General features: G+C 34.8%; 1 protein-coding gene across 4 annotated transcripts in view; it reads left to right on the top strand.

Annotated features, from left to right (window-relative positions):
• KRIT1 (KRIT1 ankyrin repeat containing) overlaps positions 1 to 15,711 on the top strand; it is a 41,003-nt gene that overhangs the window by 8,443 nt on the left and 16,849 nt on the right. For all 4 annotated transcript variants that reach the window (XM_042917588.1, XM_042917586.1, XM_042917584.1 and 1 more), the window contains exons 4-10: positions 2,415 to 2,507; positions 3,594 to 3,723; positions 5,424 to 5,667; positions 5,846 to 5,961; positions 6,193 to 6,336; positions 12,916 to 13,072; positions 13,980 to 14,087. In XM_042917588.1, the coding sequence (XP_042773522.1) occupies positions 2,415 to 2,507; positions 3,594 to 3,723; positions 5,424 to 5,667; positions 5,846 to 5,961; positions 6,193 to 6,336; positions 12,916 to 13,072; positions 13,980 to 14,087 (992 nt within the window). The remainder of the gene's footprint in view (positions 1 to 2,414; positions 2,508 to 3,593; positions 3,724 to 5,423; positions 5,668 to 5,845; positions 5,962 to 6,192; positions 6,337 to 12,915; positions 13,073 to 13,979; positions 14,088 to 15,711) is intronic.

The raw sequence follows: 15,711 nt of genomic DNA, 5'->3' as shown, positions 1-15,711 counted from the left end.
GTCAGTCTTTTCTACCTTAGTCTTGAACTTCTCTGATAAATTTTCATCTAGACTTGTTCTACTGTTGCCAAATTGTTGTAATTATCAGGATTGATCCTGAGATCAAATTCCTGAGACATATATCCAGATCACATATTTGAGCTAAGACAGAGGAGTCATAATTTGTTATGTGAATTAGCCATACTCTGCCACTCCGTCCATTCACCCAGAAGGGGGATGGAGTGGTGTCATTGTTAACAAAGATGTCCTCTGGCCCAGAGAAATGGGTAGTGCTTTTAGAAGATTTTCCAGGAGATGTAAAAAATTTTTTTAATGTTTATTTTTTGAGAGAGAGAGAAATGGAGAGAGAGAAACAGAGCATGAGCAGGGGAGGGGCAGAGAGAGAGGGAGACAGAATCCAAAGCAGATTCCAGGCTCTGAGCTGTCAGCACAGAGCCTGATGCGGGGTTTGAACCCACAAGCTGTGAAATCATGACCTGAGCTGAAGTTGGACGCTTAACCAACTGAACCACCCAGGCGCCTCTAGGAGCTTTTAATAAGAGAAATTAAAATGGCGAACTTTAACCTAACTAGTTATATTAGTTATAATAAGCCATACCACATCCTGACTATACTTTTTGTATTGAGTTTTCTAAATATATGAAATATTTTTGTAGAGTAAGAGGATTCCTTATACAAGCATCACATGTAAATCACAAAGACTTTATAATAGCAGTGGTTATACCTTAATTTTTTGTGCAGTGCTATATATCGTTTATAAAAGCACTTTCACACCTACTTATTAATGAAATTCTTAAAAAAATTTTTTTTAATGTTTATTTATTTTTGAGAGAGAAAGAGACAGAGCATGAGCAAGGTCAGGGCAGAGACAGAGAGGGAGACACAGAATCTGAAACAGGCTCCAGGCTCTGAGCTATCAGCACAGAGCCCAATGCAGGGCTCAAATTCGGGAATGGAGAGATCATGACCTGAGCTGAAGCTGGATGCCTAACTGACTGGGCCACCCAGGTGGCCTTTAATGAAGTTCTTAAATTGGTCCTGTGAATTGGTATATGGTCATCTTCACATCTGTAAAATGGAAATGCAGACATAGGATAGTACTCGTTAAGGTCATACTCCCATTAGTGGAGGAGTTAGGACTAGAACCTTCATTTCCCAACTTGTAGTCAGTGCTTTTATTTTTTCCCCACAACAGATATCATTACATCTATCATTTGCAAAGTACGCAATTAAACAATGGATCAGAACTGGGTTTAGGGATGCAGCAAAATAGGAAAGATAAAGTGGGACAGGACCTCAAGCTAGACAAAAGAAATTGCCTCTGAAATTTATTAGATGTTATCCTCTATGTAACACTTATATTTTGTCCACATGTCCAATTTGTAAAATAACTGGGGGCTATAATAATCACATATATTGACTCCAGTATTTTGTGAATAAATGAAGCTGCTTGAACTCTTAGATTATCTACCTGTCCATAGAAGGTATCCAGTCAGTCTTCCTACTTGGGTCAGGAACAAGTTTCTGTATCTTGGAGTGGGTAAATTGGAAGAGTTGACAAAAATCATGGCAAAGGTGTCCAGATGAGAGGTTTTAGAGGGCACGATTTGTAGGTTATTATTTATAGCCCCCTTGTGGCCAAATCTGGAAAAACACTAAGAATGGAGGTTACAATTCAGAATACAGTAGTAGTTTGTAGCCCAATCAGATTTTAATAAACACTGACATTGAGGGTGGAGGTTGAGTGTTAACTTTAAGACTTTGCAACTTACATATACCACCCTCCTTATCCACCTGAGATCATAGTAAAATTCTTCCCATCTGTATCTCAGCTGAATGAGGAAGTACTGTATATGGCTCTTGACTGCAAGGTGCCTTGCTATTCAGCTGCTCTGTCAGTCTTTAGCAGGACAGTTTTCTTTGCTATACATAGGAAGCTTCTCTTTTAGTCAAGACCAGGACCATGAATCTACTGGTTGATTGTGCACAGAATAATTTGCATTATTAGCAGGATTAAGATTTTTCATTAGGGCATATAATAAAATTGGCTGTTTTTATATTTTAACTCCTTTTAATGCTGCCTTTTAAAAAATTTTCTAGTTCTCAAAAAATAAAAAATGGGATAAACTAAAAAAACAAAATCTTAACGTATAGAGAACAAATTAGTTGTTACCAGAGGGGAGGTAGCTAGGGGGTATGGGTGAAATAGGCGAAGGGGATTAAGAGCACTTATCCTGATGAGCATTAAGTAATATATGATACTGTTGAATTCCTATATTATATACCTGAAACTACTACAACACTAGATGTTAACTACATTGGAATTAAAGTATTTTTTTCTAATTCTCAAGGTAATTTATAAAATTTAAAAGACCTTTTTTTTTTTTTTTTTTTTTTTTTAATCAAATGGTTAGGAAAACGAGTGGTCCTAATGAAGAAATTTCCTCTGGATGGAGAGAAAATTGGCAGAGAAGCAGCATTATTTATTGTTCCATCAGTTGTCAAAGGTAAAGTCTAAGATTTACCTTATGGATCTTTATATATTTTAGACACTAAGTTAAAATCTCCTGAGGAATTTAGGAATTTATATTCATAGTTACTATTCTAATATTGTTGTAAAATACGTATTTTTAAATTAGTAGAACTTAAAAAAAGATGTTTTGATTTCAAAGTAATATTCAGCCTTCTGGACTAAACAGTAATGTTTTTGTTTCTAGTTTTAAAAATAGAATACAGAAGTGAGGAAGGAAGCCATAATTGAAATAAAAAGTTTTCAGGTTATAAGGGATTTTTCAAAGGATATGACTAGAAATAGATATTTCATTATTTTGGAAAATTAACAGACTATCATCAGGACCTATCTGGCATAAGAAGGTGTTAATAACAGTTCTAAAATATTCTGCCCAACAAACAGTATCGGTATTATTTAAAGACTTTAGATCAAATGTAAAAATTTGAGCCCTTGACATCCTGGAATAATTGAAAAATTACTAAATTTCAATGCAGAACATGTAGCCTACTAATTTTGTGCTCTTGGGCAAATCACCTCTTTAAGCCTCAGCTCTGTTTGTAAGATGGGTATCTGCTCCTACCCAAGTTCATTGTGCTGGAAGAATTAATTAAGGTATTAGGTGTGAAGATCACTTTGGAAACTTTAGAGTACTACTCTCCTATAAGGCAGTAATAATACTGATGATAAATTAATGACCCAGTGGGGATATGCCATCAGCCTGCTGCTAACATAGTACTTACACATATTTTATTAGCCAGCTCTGGCATTCCAATTATATATATTTTTTCCCAGTCATACTTAGACTAAGAAGTACAGTATTTTAAATGGTGTTGGAAATGTTATTAATCAGAGTTTTGCTACATTGTTAAGGAAGAAAACAAGGAAACAACTTCTGCAATCCTCTAAGAATATAGGTCTTCTAATTCCAAGTGGATAAGGTCACAGAACTGGTCATCAGTTTAATCAAGGTCTTCTAAATCCAAATCTAAAACAATTCATGTTACACTTAACTGTTTTTTTAATGAAAAATATGTTATTGTAAACCTTATATGTGATGACATTATTCATTTTTCTTTTTCAGATAATACTAAATATACATATACTCCAGGATGCCCAATTTTTTACTGCTTACAAGATATTATGCGAGTCTGTAGTGAATCCAGCAGTCACTTTGCTACACTTACAGCAAGGATGTTAATAGCCTTGGATAAGTAAGAAATACCACTAAAAATATTTTTTAATAAGCCAAATACAGCTTCATAGTAGAAATTAGCTCTGTTAGAACAGAAGCAAATAATATGTATGTAACACAATGTTAAGTTTTTGAAGTAAAATATAAAAATGAAAAGCTCCAAAGACGGGATTTTCCTGGTTTGCTTACAATGGGCTAATTTTTTTCCAAAAATGACAAAGACTGCCTGGATGAAGGATTAAGATTCCTTGATTTAAAACTAGATTTGGGGTTTTTTTTGTTTGTTTTTTTGTTTTAATTTTCAAGTTGAGTTAACCACTGCCTTTGTTTTCCCTCCTACTTTTATACGAGATCTCTTATTTCCATCTTTCCTCCACTGCAGTAGTTCAATAGAACTAATTATGTCTTTAAAAATAATTAGGAGTGCCTGGGTGGCTCAGTTGGTTAAGTATCTGACTTCAGCTCAAATCATAATTTCGCAGTTCATGGGTTCGAGCCCCGTGTCAGGCTCTGTGCTGACAGCTGGGAACCTGGAGCCTGCTTTGGATTCCGTGTCTCCCTCTCTCTGTCTCTCCCTTGCTCGTGTTCTGTGTCTCTCTCAAAAATAAACATTAAAAAAAAGTTGTTTTTTTAAACAGTTAAATACGCAATCGACTGAAGTTCTCTTTCTGTTTTCCCTAATGCTGGGCCAAATGGCTCCTCGAGTTGTTCTGACAGATTTAGTATTGAGTTACTCTGAGTGAGAGTAGACAAGAGTAAGTTAGACAAGTTGTTTAAACCTATCATGCCTTTGTCTTTCTGTAACAACAGAGCAAATGTCACCTACATCTCAGTGGTTCAGATCTTAAAAGTACTTCATGTTTTTTGAAAGGCGTTTTATTATAATGGTATATGCATTTTTTAAAATTTAATTATTTTGAGAGAGACAGAGCACGAGTGGGGGAAGGGCAGAGAGAGAGGGAGAATCCCAAGTAGGCTCCATGCTATCAGTGCAGAGCCCCATGTGGGGACTGAACCTACGAACTGTGAGATCATGACCTGAACTGAAATCAAGAGTCAGATGCTCAGCCAACTGAATCACCCAGGTACCCTGGTATAAACATCTTTAAAAATAGTTTGCTGTGTCTATTAACAAAAACTTTTATTAATACTAAATGAAGTACTTAACACTAGTTAAAAATTATAAAAATCTGAATGTGATATTAGAATGTATCACACAATAGGGGGCACCTGGGTGGCTCAGCTAAGCATCTGAGTTCGACTCAGGCCACGATCTCACAGTTTGTGATTTCAAGCCCCACATTGGGCTCTCTGCTGTCAGTGTGGAGCCCGTTTCAGATACTGTCTCCTCACTCTGCCCCTCCCTAACTTGTGCTTTCTCTCTGTCTCAAAAATAAATACAAAAAAAAATTTTTTTAAAGGGGCACCTGGGTGGTTCAGTCAGTTACTGAACTTTGGCTCAGGTCATGATCTCACGGTTCGTGGGTTCAAGCCCCACGTTGGGCTCTGTGCTGACAGTTCAGAGCCTGGAGCCTGTTTCATATGCTGTGTCTCTTTCTCTCTGTCCCTCCCCTGCTCATGCTCTGTTTTTATCTCTCAAAAATAAATAAATTAAAAAAAAAAAAAGAATGTATCACACATCAGAGTTGGATGGTCTACTTTCTTCATCTTCACTTTTGAACAAATACTTCTACTACCTCTTCTTTTTTATTTTGCCAGGTGGTTAGATGAACGCCATGCACAATCTCACTTTATTCCAGCTTTATTCCGGCCTTCTCCTCTTGAGCGGATAAAAACTAATGTCATAAACCCTGCATATGCTACTGAATCAGGTCAAATGGAAAACTCATTACATATGGGCTACAGTGCACTAGAAATAAAGAGTAAAATGTTAGCCCTAGAGAAAGCGGATACCTGTATTTACAACCCTTTGTTTGGATCAGATCTTCAATATACGAACCGGGTAAGAGTTGAATGAATTTTGGCTCTGATTTCAAAAGACATTTTATGTCAAATGTAATTTTTTCCTAAGGTAAATATACCTGTTAGATGACATATACAGTTAGTTGTATTTATGTCTATTAAAGCCAAGTATCTGAAGCTCTTAAGGGGTTTTTGTTTTTTCTATTTTCCCATTTTAGGTAGATAAAGTGGTAATAAATCCATACTTTGGTCTAGGAGCTCCAGACTACTCAAAAATCCAAATTCCCAAACAAGAAAAATGGCAGAGAAGCATGAGCAGTGTCACAGAAGACAAGTACTGTTTTGGTTTTACTCCACATTGCTTTTTTAAAACTTACATTCTAATGTTAAAATATTGTTTAAAATGATATATGCAATTAGTATGCAATGTAATCATTGCATAGATGATATAGTTTGCAGCTGCTAAGTGACCAAAGCTTTCATATATATATCATGTTTGTTTTGAAACAGTTTGAATTTCAAAAGTGCTTTATAAAAAAAAAATTTGTTTGTTTTTAATAATTAGGGAACGACAGTGGGTAGATGACTTTCCTCTCCATCGAAGTGCCTGTGAAGGAGATTCAGAATTACTAAACCGTCTTCTCAATGAAAGATTTTCAGTCAACCAATTAGATAGTGACCACTGGGCGCCCATTCATTATGCATGCTGGTAAATGGATTACTTTTTTTTTTTTTTTTCTTAGAAGGAATGAATCTTTAGTTATAAACATTAGTGCTTCTTTTCAGGACTATTCTCATTCCGGCTCCTTTTTCTCTACCACTTTTGCCTTATGAGCTTTCTATTTAGATATCTGATTACTATATATACATACCACTGTTCAGAATTACAAGGTCTGCCCCATGAGAAAAGTATCATTGGTGTTCTTATGCATTACCAGGTCATCCTGTGTAATAGCTAATCATTAGCAAGTGTCATTATATAGCAGTAGGTCCTTTATTCACCCTTGTAATTTCTATTGTTTTGTATTAGATAAATGTTTGTTTTACTCTTCTCTTGCTATGAAACTTACATGAGGTAACTACTTATGTTTTGATGTTGATCATATTAGATAAGTATCCATATAGTACTTTGGAAAACCGTGGCATCAAGAAACTCCCAAAAGCCTTCATTAGAATCAAAGCCTTCCATTCTTTATTTTTTTTAAAGCGGAATTAACTCACAAGATTGGGGTTATTAACTCTTTGTACTCACTGTGAACTTGTGTTCATTACAGTATTTAAGTGTTAGCTATAGTTTATTCTCTAAAAAGGATGTAATGAAGTGATTTACCATTATTTCTTATGGGTAAGCTGCTTTTGAGTTACTGTTGAAAGTGAACTTCCTTGGCTAGTTTAAGAAGTGCCTACATTATTCACTGCCTGTTAAATGTCCACTTTTTCTTTTTGAAGGTTTATTTCTTTATTTTGAGAGGGGTAGAGAGAGAGAGAGAGAGAGAGAGAGAATCCCAAGTAGGCTCCGAGCTGTTGGTATAGAGCCCAACGTGGAGCTGGAACTCATGAACTGTGAGATCATGACCTGATCCAAAATCAGGAGTCAGACACTTAACTAGCTGAACCACCCAGGCGCCCCAAATGTCCACTACGTCTTATCTGAGCCACATTTAACAAGATATTTCACCTCTCCACGTCTGTTTATTTATCTATATGTAAAGGCATTAATTCGATCATTGCTCAAACTTATTTTGATTTCACTGATTCCAAAATTTGTGATCCAGTAGCTAAATATAGTTGCTTTTAATATACATCTTTTCTCTCTTAAAAAATATGCTGTTTCCCTAAAGCTATGCTAGTTTATTCCAGAAATATGCTCTTAATTTTTTTTCTATTTCCTCAAAACTAGGCTTCTTTATTCTGTGTGTTCTTAATTGTTTTCCCATTACAGGGAATTTTCTATTCATATTTGGAGTTACCTTAAATATATATATATAGATACATATACGTATATTTGTATACATATATACGTATATGTATATATATATATACACACACATACACACATGTATATATTTTAATTTTTTTATTAGAGAGCTTGAGCTGGGGAGAGGGGCAAAGGGAGAGAGACAGAAAACCTTAAGCAGGTTCCACACTCAGCACGGAGCCCAAAGTAGGGCTCAATCCCAATACCCTAGGATCATGACCTGAGTAGAAATCAGAAGTCAGACGCTCAACCGACTGAGCCACCCAGGCATCCCTACCCTAAATATTTTTTAACTGAACTTCTGTTTGTTTCTTCAGATTACTAATAAATATTGGTAGCAGCAACAGTACAAAAAGAAATCACGTGCCTTATATGGAACTAAACGAAAAGAGGTAGAGAATATACTTCAAATCACAAGAAAGTACACTATGGAATTGGGAAGGATGGAGGCAGAGAATTTTAGTTGAGAAATCCCAAATTTATATTTGGTTAATATTGTCCTTTTTTGTGGCATGGGTTATTTTCTAATAAAAGAATGGTAATATTTTTAAGTATCTATTACATAAAAACAGAAGTATGGTATAGTATTTAATGTTCTTTGGAATGTACTTAGGTTTTAGTCGTAATAATTCTTATTTCCTAAAAGTATGACCTTTGGGAAGTTACTTAATGTCTCTAAGGACCTGTGTCTTTATCCTCAAGATGAACTTAATATATTTCTTAAGATTAAAGGAGAAAATGCAAATAAATGCTTTGAGGGTACCTTGCACATAATAAGTATTCAATAAATGTTGGCTGTTATTAAAATATTATAAAAATTTAAAGATTTTGATTTCTAAATCAAATTTATAAATCCGTAGTTTATTTATTTTGTTTATTTATTTATTTTTTTTAGAGAGAGAGAGAGTGTGTGCATGCCAGCTGGGGAAAGGGGCAGAGGTTGAGAGAGAGAGGGAGGGAGGGAGGGAGGGAATCTCAAGCAGGCTCTATGCTCAGTGTGGAGCCCGACATGGGGCTCAATCTCATGACTCTGGGATCATGACCTGAGCCAAAATCAAGAGTCTTAACCAACTGAGCCAGTCAGGCGCCCCTAACCCATAGTATTTTTAATTGGAAAATCTTACTACTACAGTATACAGTATACAGGAAAAGAGTTTTATCCTTAGATAACATTTTCTGTCAGAAATAATAATCATGTTTAATATATCAGGAGTAGTATGGGCCACCTTGCAATACTTTCATCAGATGAATCATTTAATTAATGTGAATTTGAATGAAGGTAGATTTGACCATTTAGTAAGAACTTAAATTACTTTAGCTTGGAAATGTACTTTTATTTCCTAATTAGTATAAAGATCGAGGATGGGAATACTAGGTTATCTCATTAAGAGTTGGATTTGAGGCCTAACTTTATAAGCTTAGACAAGATGTTTTACCCCTCTTGGTCTGTTTTCTCATCTTAAAGTGAGGGTTTTTATTAGATTGATGGTTCTCAAACATTTTGGTGGCAGGACTCCCTTTTCACTCTCAGAAGTTACAGGATCCCGGGATGCCTGGCTGGCTCATTGGTTTTAGCTCAGGTCATGATCTCGTGGTTTGTGGGTTGGACCCCCACTTGGGCTCTGTGCTGGCAGTGCAGAGCCTGGTTGGGATTTTCTCTTCCTCTCTCTGCCCCTCCACACTCGCACTGTTTCTGTTTCAAAATAAATAAACAGAAACTTTTAAAAAATTATTAAAAAAAAAGTTACAGAATCCCAAAGAGCTTTTGTTTATGTAAATTATATCTAGTGTTGTTTATCATATTAGAAGTTAAACCTGAAAAATATTTTAAGTATTTATTAATTCATTTAAAAATGTTTATGAAATATGCTGTATTTTTCAAAATAAAAAAAAAATTAATGAGAAGAGTAGAATTGTTCTACATTTGTTGCAGTATTATATGTCACATGGCTTCCTGAAAATCCCACTGTACACTTAAGAGAAAGTGAAAGTTTAAAGGATCAGTAGCATTTTAGTATTATTATTAACGTATGTTTGACCTAGAGGATACCTTGAAAAGATTTCAGGGATCTCAGGGGTTCCCAGATCACTCTTTAAGGACCACCCCTAAGATTACTCCAAGCTTTTAAAATTCTCATATTGGTGACCATCTACCTGAAAACTATTCTGTACTATTTTCCAAAACTGTTTAAGTTGCCTTTCTTCCCATATGGGTAACTTACCAACCACTCAGTAAATGTTTCACCGACATCACATAATCTATGACCTTTCTCAAATCAATGTCTTTTTTCTCTGATCCTATTTTTAGGTTTCATGTTATTGCTAGAGAGTATTTTTGAACTATGAGTATTTTATTCCCTTCAAATTACCCCATCTTCACAGTAGCTTAGCTGTCTATCCTTTTGGTCTCATTTATCCTGTCAGCCATTTAGTCCTCCCTTATGAGCTGTTCTAAACCTTTGTAGTCATAAGCACTTAAACTCCCACTACTTCCTTTCTCTCCTCTTATCAGGTAGTTTTACCTCCCTATTTTCAAAGAAAATTGAAGCCATCAGAAATGTCCTTCTGTATAGTTTTTGTTCTCATCTCTCTCCTGTGTCATGCAGTATGCAAGTAAAAATCCTTGTTTGCCATTAAATTCACTCTCTCCTTTTCTGCATTTTCTTTTTTATTGCCTTCAAACATGTGTGGTCTCTCCCTCTTGAAAAGAACATTAATTTGGCCCTGCTGCCTTTTCTGGCCACTATCCCGTTTCTTTCCTTCCTTTCACAGCTAGATCTCAAAGGTGAGTGGGTCACACTCACTGTTGTCTCTTTTTTTACTCTTCATGAACCTTCTTAAACTTTTCTGAGTTTTTAATCTCTTTCCCTGCTCTCCAGCATTAAATACTGTTGACCACCCCTTCATTCTAAGAACAAATTGGAGTTGAAGGGGCATAATGGAGCTATAATGAAGGTCAATACAAATGCAAATTATTATTGTTACATTATTAGTATTCTTGAAATACTGGCTTCCATTCTGTGACCTAAGCGTGTGTTATCGTATGGAAACTGCTATACTAAGATTCAGAAAACTGGATTCTAACACTGGCTAGTAACCATGGGACCTTCAGAAAGCTACTTACCTGGTTCAAGTTTCATTTTTCTTAACTGAGCAATAAAAATACTTCTGCCTGCCTCATAAGTTGTTTTGAAGATTGTATTAAGTAATTATATATGAAAGTACCTTGAAAACTTTAAAGCATCATACAGAATGTATGTTTATATTAATTATTTGTATTACTTCTTGAATTGCTGTCTTAGACGTGTCTTTTCCTGTCCTGAAAGATTGTTTTTCAAGATGCATTTCATTGGTCTAAGATAATTTTTCTCTAAATTCTCTCTCAGAAGGATTTCATCCATTCTCCCAGCCTTAATGGTAATTCTTTTCAGTTAGATGAATTTGCCTTTTCTCAGATAGATATGCCAAGCCTTTGCCTTCCTCCTGAGTACTAAGCATGCATTTTCAAATGCCTACTGAACAGTTCACTCATTTTTTGTGCGTAAGGCAGTTTATAGAATGCAGAGCCAGGGTACCTACCCTCCAGGAATTTCTAGGCTACCTCTTTGTGTGTTATATTGCATTTCCTCAAAAAATATATTTAGAAGGAAAAAGGTTTTCTACCCATTGTTCCAGAATAATAAGGGGGAAAGTACATAAAATAAGTCCCACAAAAGAATGAAAAATGAAATGCTGCAGGTAGTGAGATTATAGAAGGGGAAGATTTTAAACTGTTTCTGAGAAATAACAGAATTTAACCTAAACAAAATGAGGAGGAGGGAAAGGACATCTCAAGAATAGCAAAGAACATAAGCAAAAAGTGAAATGAATAAAAAAGAGTAGCATACAAGTGGCAGGTTTAGGGTGTAAGAAGGATATGTGAAAAGAGAAGAAAGGAAAGTGGACGGCAAATCAAATCACTTTTAAAGATGTGTAATTTTCCCTCAAATGTACCAAATTTCCTTTCCCTTTCCCCCTCCCACCCATTTATTTACAATGAATATACTTTTCCAATATTGCTTCAGATTGTAGCCTTATAGAAGTCTTTGGCTCTGACCAAATTGTGGACTCAACTGTCTGACACAAGCCTTTGTACTCTTTTGTTTTTGTTTTTGTTTTTGTTTTTAAAGTAGGCTTCACACCCAGTGCAGAGCTCATTGCAGGGCTTGAACTCACGGTCATGAGATCAAGACCTGAGCTGAGATCAATAGCTGGGTGCTTAACCAACTAAGCAACCCAGACACCCACCATGCTTTGTACTCCTCTGGGTCTTTGTTTAGTTACTCTTTTTCCCCCTACCTAAAATATTTTTACCTCTCTTCAGCATCTCTTCTGTTCCTTCCTATTTAAAGTCCAGTTCTAATTCTTCTATCAAAACATTTCAGGAAGTCTTAGACTGAAGTCCTGCCTTTTCTGACATTTTTTTAAAGTGTTAGTTATATATCATTTTGACTTGAGAAATAAACAATGCTTATTTTGTTGTTATTCTAAGCTGTTTCTTAAGTTTTACAGCATAATGTAACTTATCCAATGTTTTTGTTTTACCTCTGTGATTACACTGTAAGCCTTTATCCAAGCAGAGACCATGTATCTTCTCCATCTTTATGTCTCCCACATTGCCTAATACAACAGCTACATATCAAATTATATCTTTGGGCTTATTTTACAAATCACAATCAGACCTAAGTGAAAAGCATTATGAAGTTTATTTATGAGTTACATTCTGATTCTGAACCTATTTTTAACTAAAAATTTTATTTCCTTAGTTTATAATTTTTGTACCTTGCATGTGGTAGTTCTTTCTCATCTTGTATTTGAGGTTATAGTCCCTCCTAGTTGATCAGAAACAGAAACAGTTGAATTGAACCAGAAGAATTCGTAAGAAATGCTTAGACACTGAAAAACATTTATGTCAGTATCTTACTAAAAAAAGATCTTAAATTTCTTTGAGATAGTATCTGAGATTTAACTTTTTAAGACATCTTGGGGGCATCTGGATGGCTCAGTAGTTTAAGCATCCAACCCTTGTTTTCAGCTCTAGGTCATGATGTTGCAGTTGATCAGATCAAGCCCTGTGTTGAGCTCTGTGCTGACAGTGTGGAGCCTGCTTGGGATTCTCTCTCTCCTGTCTCTGCCCCTCTCCTCCTCACATGCACATTCTCTCTCTCTTTCTCTCAAAATAAATAAATAAATACTAAAGATAATAATAAATTTTTTTAGTGTTTCAGATTATTTTGGGGGGTAAGTTTCATTTTTTTTTTTTTTTTACAGGTATGGAAAAGTTGAGGCCACTCGCATATTGTTAGAGAAAGGAAAGTGCAATCCAAACCTTTTAAATGGACAGCTTAGTTCTCCTCTTCATTTTGCTGCTGGAGGAGGACATGCTGAAATAGTACAGATTCTCCTAAACCATCCAGAAATTGACAGAGTAAGTTATTTTCCAGGGTTTTTTTAAATGTCTAAGCAATGAAAAACCAGTAATGACACTAAAATGTTCAATTGTATACTTGAGAAACCAACTGAAAAAAATAAATTTTACTTAGTATGTAGTATACGTAATATCTATGTATAAGCTTTGATTTTATACATGTTTTTATTGTGATAAAATATGCCCCACATAAAATTTACCATTATAGCCATTTTTAGATGTATAGTTCAGTGGCATTAATTACATTCATTTTTTTTTTTAATTTATTTATTTTATTATTTTTTTCTTTATTTTTTTCTTTTTTCAATATATGATATTTATTGTCAAATTGGTTTCCATACAATACCCAGTGCTCATCCCAAAAGGTGCCCTCCTCAATACCCATCACCCACCCTCCCCTCCCTCCCACCCCCCATCAACCCTCAGTTTGTTCTCAGTTTTTAAGAGTCTCTTATGCTTTGGCTCTCTTCCACTCTAACCTCTTTTTTTTAATTACATTCATATTGTGGTGCAATCATCACCACCATCAATCTCCTGCATATACATAAAATTTAACCTCTTTTTATGTTACGTTGTATTTCCTCAAAAAAATAAGAAAGAAAAAGAATTTCCCATTTTTCAGAATTTGTGTTAATAAGTATTTTAAAGGGGAAAATAATCGCTTTAAACAAAACCTTTGTTGGATCTTATAATCAGAACTTTTAAAAAAACAATAATCACATTGATTAGTGCTTTGAGTCATCTTTATCAATTCATGTTTATTTTAAGTATTGTATGTCCTAAGTGTGGTTAATATTTAATACTTGACAAAAGTCTGTTTTTTGTGAAACTGTGACATTTTCACTTACAATACCATAGATCTGTAATACTTTTTTCTTTATATTTTTATTTTTTCCAACATTTCTAGCACATAACGGACCAACAAGGAAGATCCCCCTTAAATATTTGTGAAGAAAACAAACAAAATAACTGGGAAGAAGCTGCAAAACTGTTGAAGGAAGCCATTAACAAACCAGTAAGAATTACTTTCAGAAATAGAGCCACACCAACTGTTTAAATTAATAAGTAATTTGAGGATCTGTGGCAAGAGTGGAATGGATGGATGGTTTCTTTGCTTTTAGAAAGCCTCATAGTTAGATCTCTTAAGTATTAAATTTGTTATCATCCCTAACAATAAGACATTTATTCTTGAATAACAAAATAAAATTGCATGATAAATCTTTCAAGCACTTAAAATTAACCTAATTTCCAGTATAATCTCAATACTTGATAATGTCTGAAATAATTAGCAATAACATTAAGATAGAGAAGAATTAACAATTAGAAAAGCTCAGTTTGCCTAATAGTTACAGTTATGATAAAATTATGATTAATTTAAAAACTGTGAAAACTTGCAAACCAGATAAAAGGATTTATATCAACAGATAAGTGTAAAAGTTTGATCTCAACAAATATAATCTCTGAGCCATTCCAGACCTTTCCATCAGTTAGGTAATAAGTATTTGTGGAGTATTTCTGTGAATTTAACATCTTGAAATGCTGAAAGTGACAAATGATAAAGAGTAAACATATGATCTCTGCCTTTAAGAATATAAACACACAAACTCACCACACAACAGATTTTGTCAAAATACTGTTCCATGAGCACAAGACAAAGTCAAGGAAGTAGGTAACAGTACAGGCACCCTTCTATTATACTTTATTACAATTTTTTTTTAATTTTTTTAATGTTTATATATTTTTGAGAGAGAGAGTGTGTGTGTGCAGGCGAAGGGTAGAGAGAGAGGCAGACACAGAATCTGAAGCAGGCTCCAGGCTCTGAGCTGTCAGCACAGAGCCTGATGTGGGGCTCGAACTCATGAACCACAAGGTCATGACCTGAGCCGAAGTCAGACTCTTAACCGACTGAGCCACCCAGGTGCCCTCAATTTATTTTCTAATTATATAGAACACATTATTATTCCTGGCATAATTTTTATATTCTAAATGAACACGATAAGAGGAATTAGGTACTTTTATCTAAAATGAACTGGCCTGGAAGTTATTTGGGGGCTTCCAATATAGTAAAATGTGTTGAGAACATATTGAGTTACTTCCAGTGACAATAAAAATGTATTGAGGATATATTGAGAAACCACAATTAGCTATTACCTCACACCAATCAGAATGGCTAGTTTCAAAAAGATAAGAAATAAGAAGTGTTGGTGAGGATTTGGAGAAAATGGTGGAACCCTTGTGCAGTGTTAGAATGTAAATTGGTGCAGTCACTGTGGAAAACAGTATGGAGGTTCCTTAAGAAATTAAAAATAGAGATACCATATGATCTGGTAATTCCAGTACTGAGTATTTACACAAAGAAAATGAAAACACTAAATTAAAAAGATACATGAAATTGCTTCTCGACCTTTTGGCTAAAATCAAATATAAAAAGATACAGGTACTCCTATGTTTATCACAACATTATTTATAGTAGCCAAGATATGGAAGCAAACTAAGTGTACATCAATAGATGAATGGATAAACAAGATGTAGTACATATATACAATAGAATATTGACCATAAAAAAGAATGAAATCTCACCATTTGCACCAACATGGATGGACCTAGAAGGTATTACACTAAGTGCAATAAGTCAGACA

Source organism: Panthera leo, chromosome A2, assembly GCF_018350215.1.
Source record: "Panthera leo isolate Ple1 chromosome A2, P.leo_Ple1_pat1.1, whole genome shotgun sequence".
NCBI lineage: Eukaryota > Metazoa > Chordata > Mammalia > Carnivora > Felidae > Panthera > Panthera leo.
The sequence above is the reverse complement of the archived record's forward strand: the minus strand, read 5'-3'. Positions and strand labels throughout refer to the sequence as shown.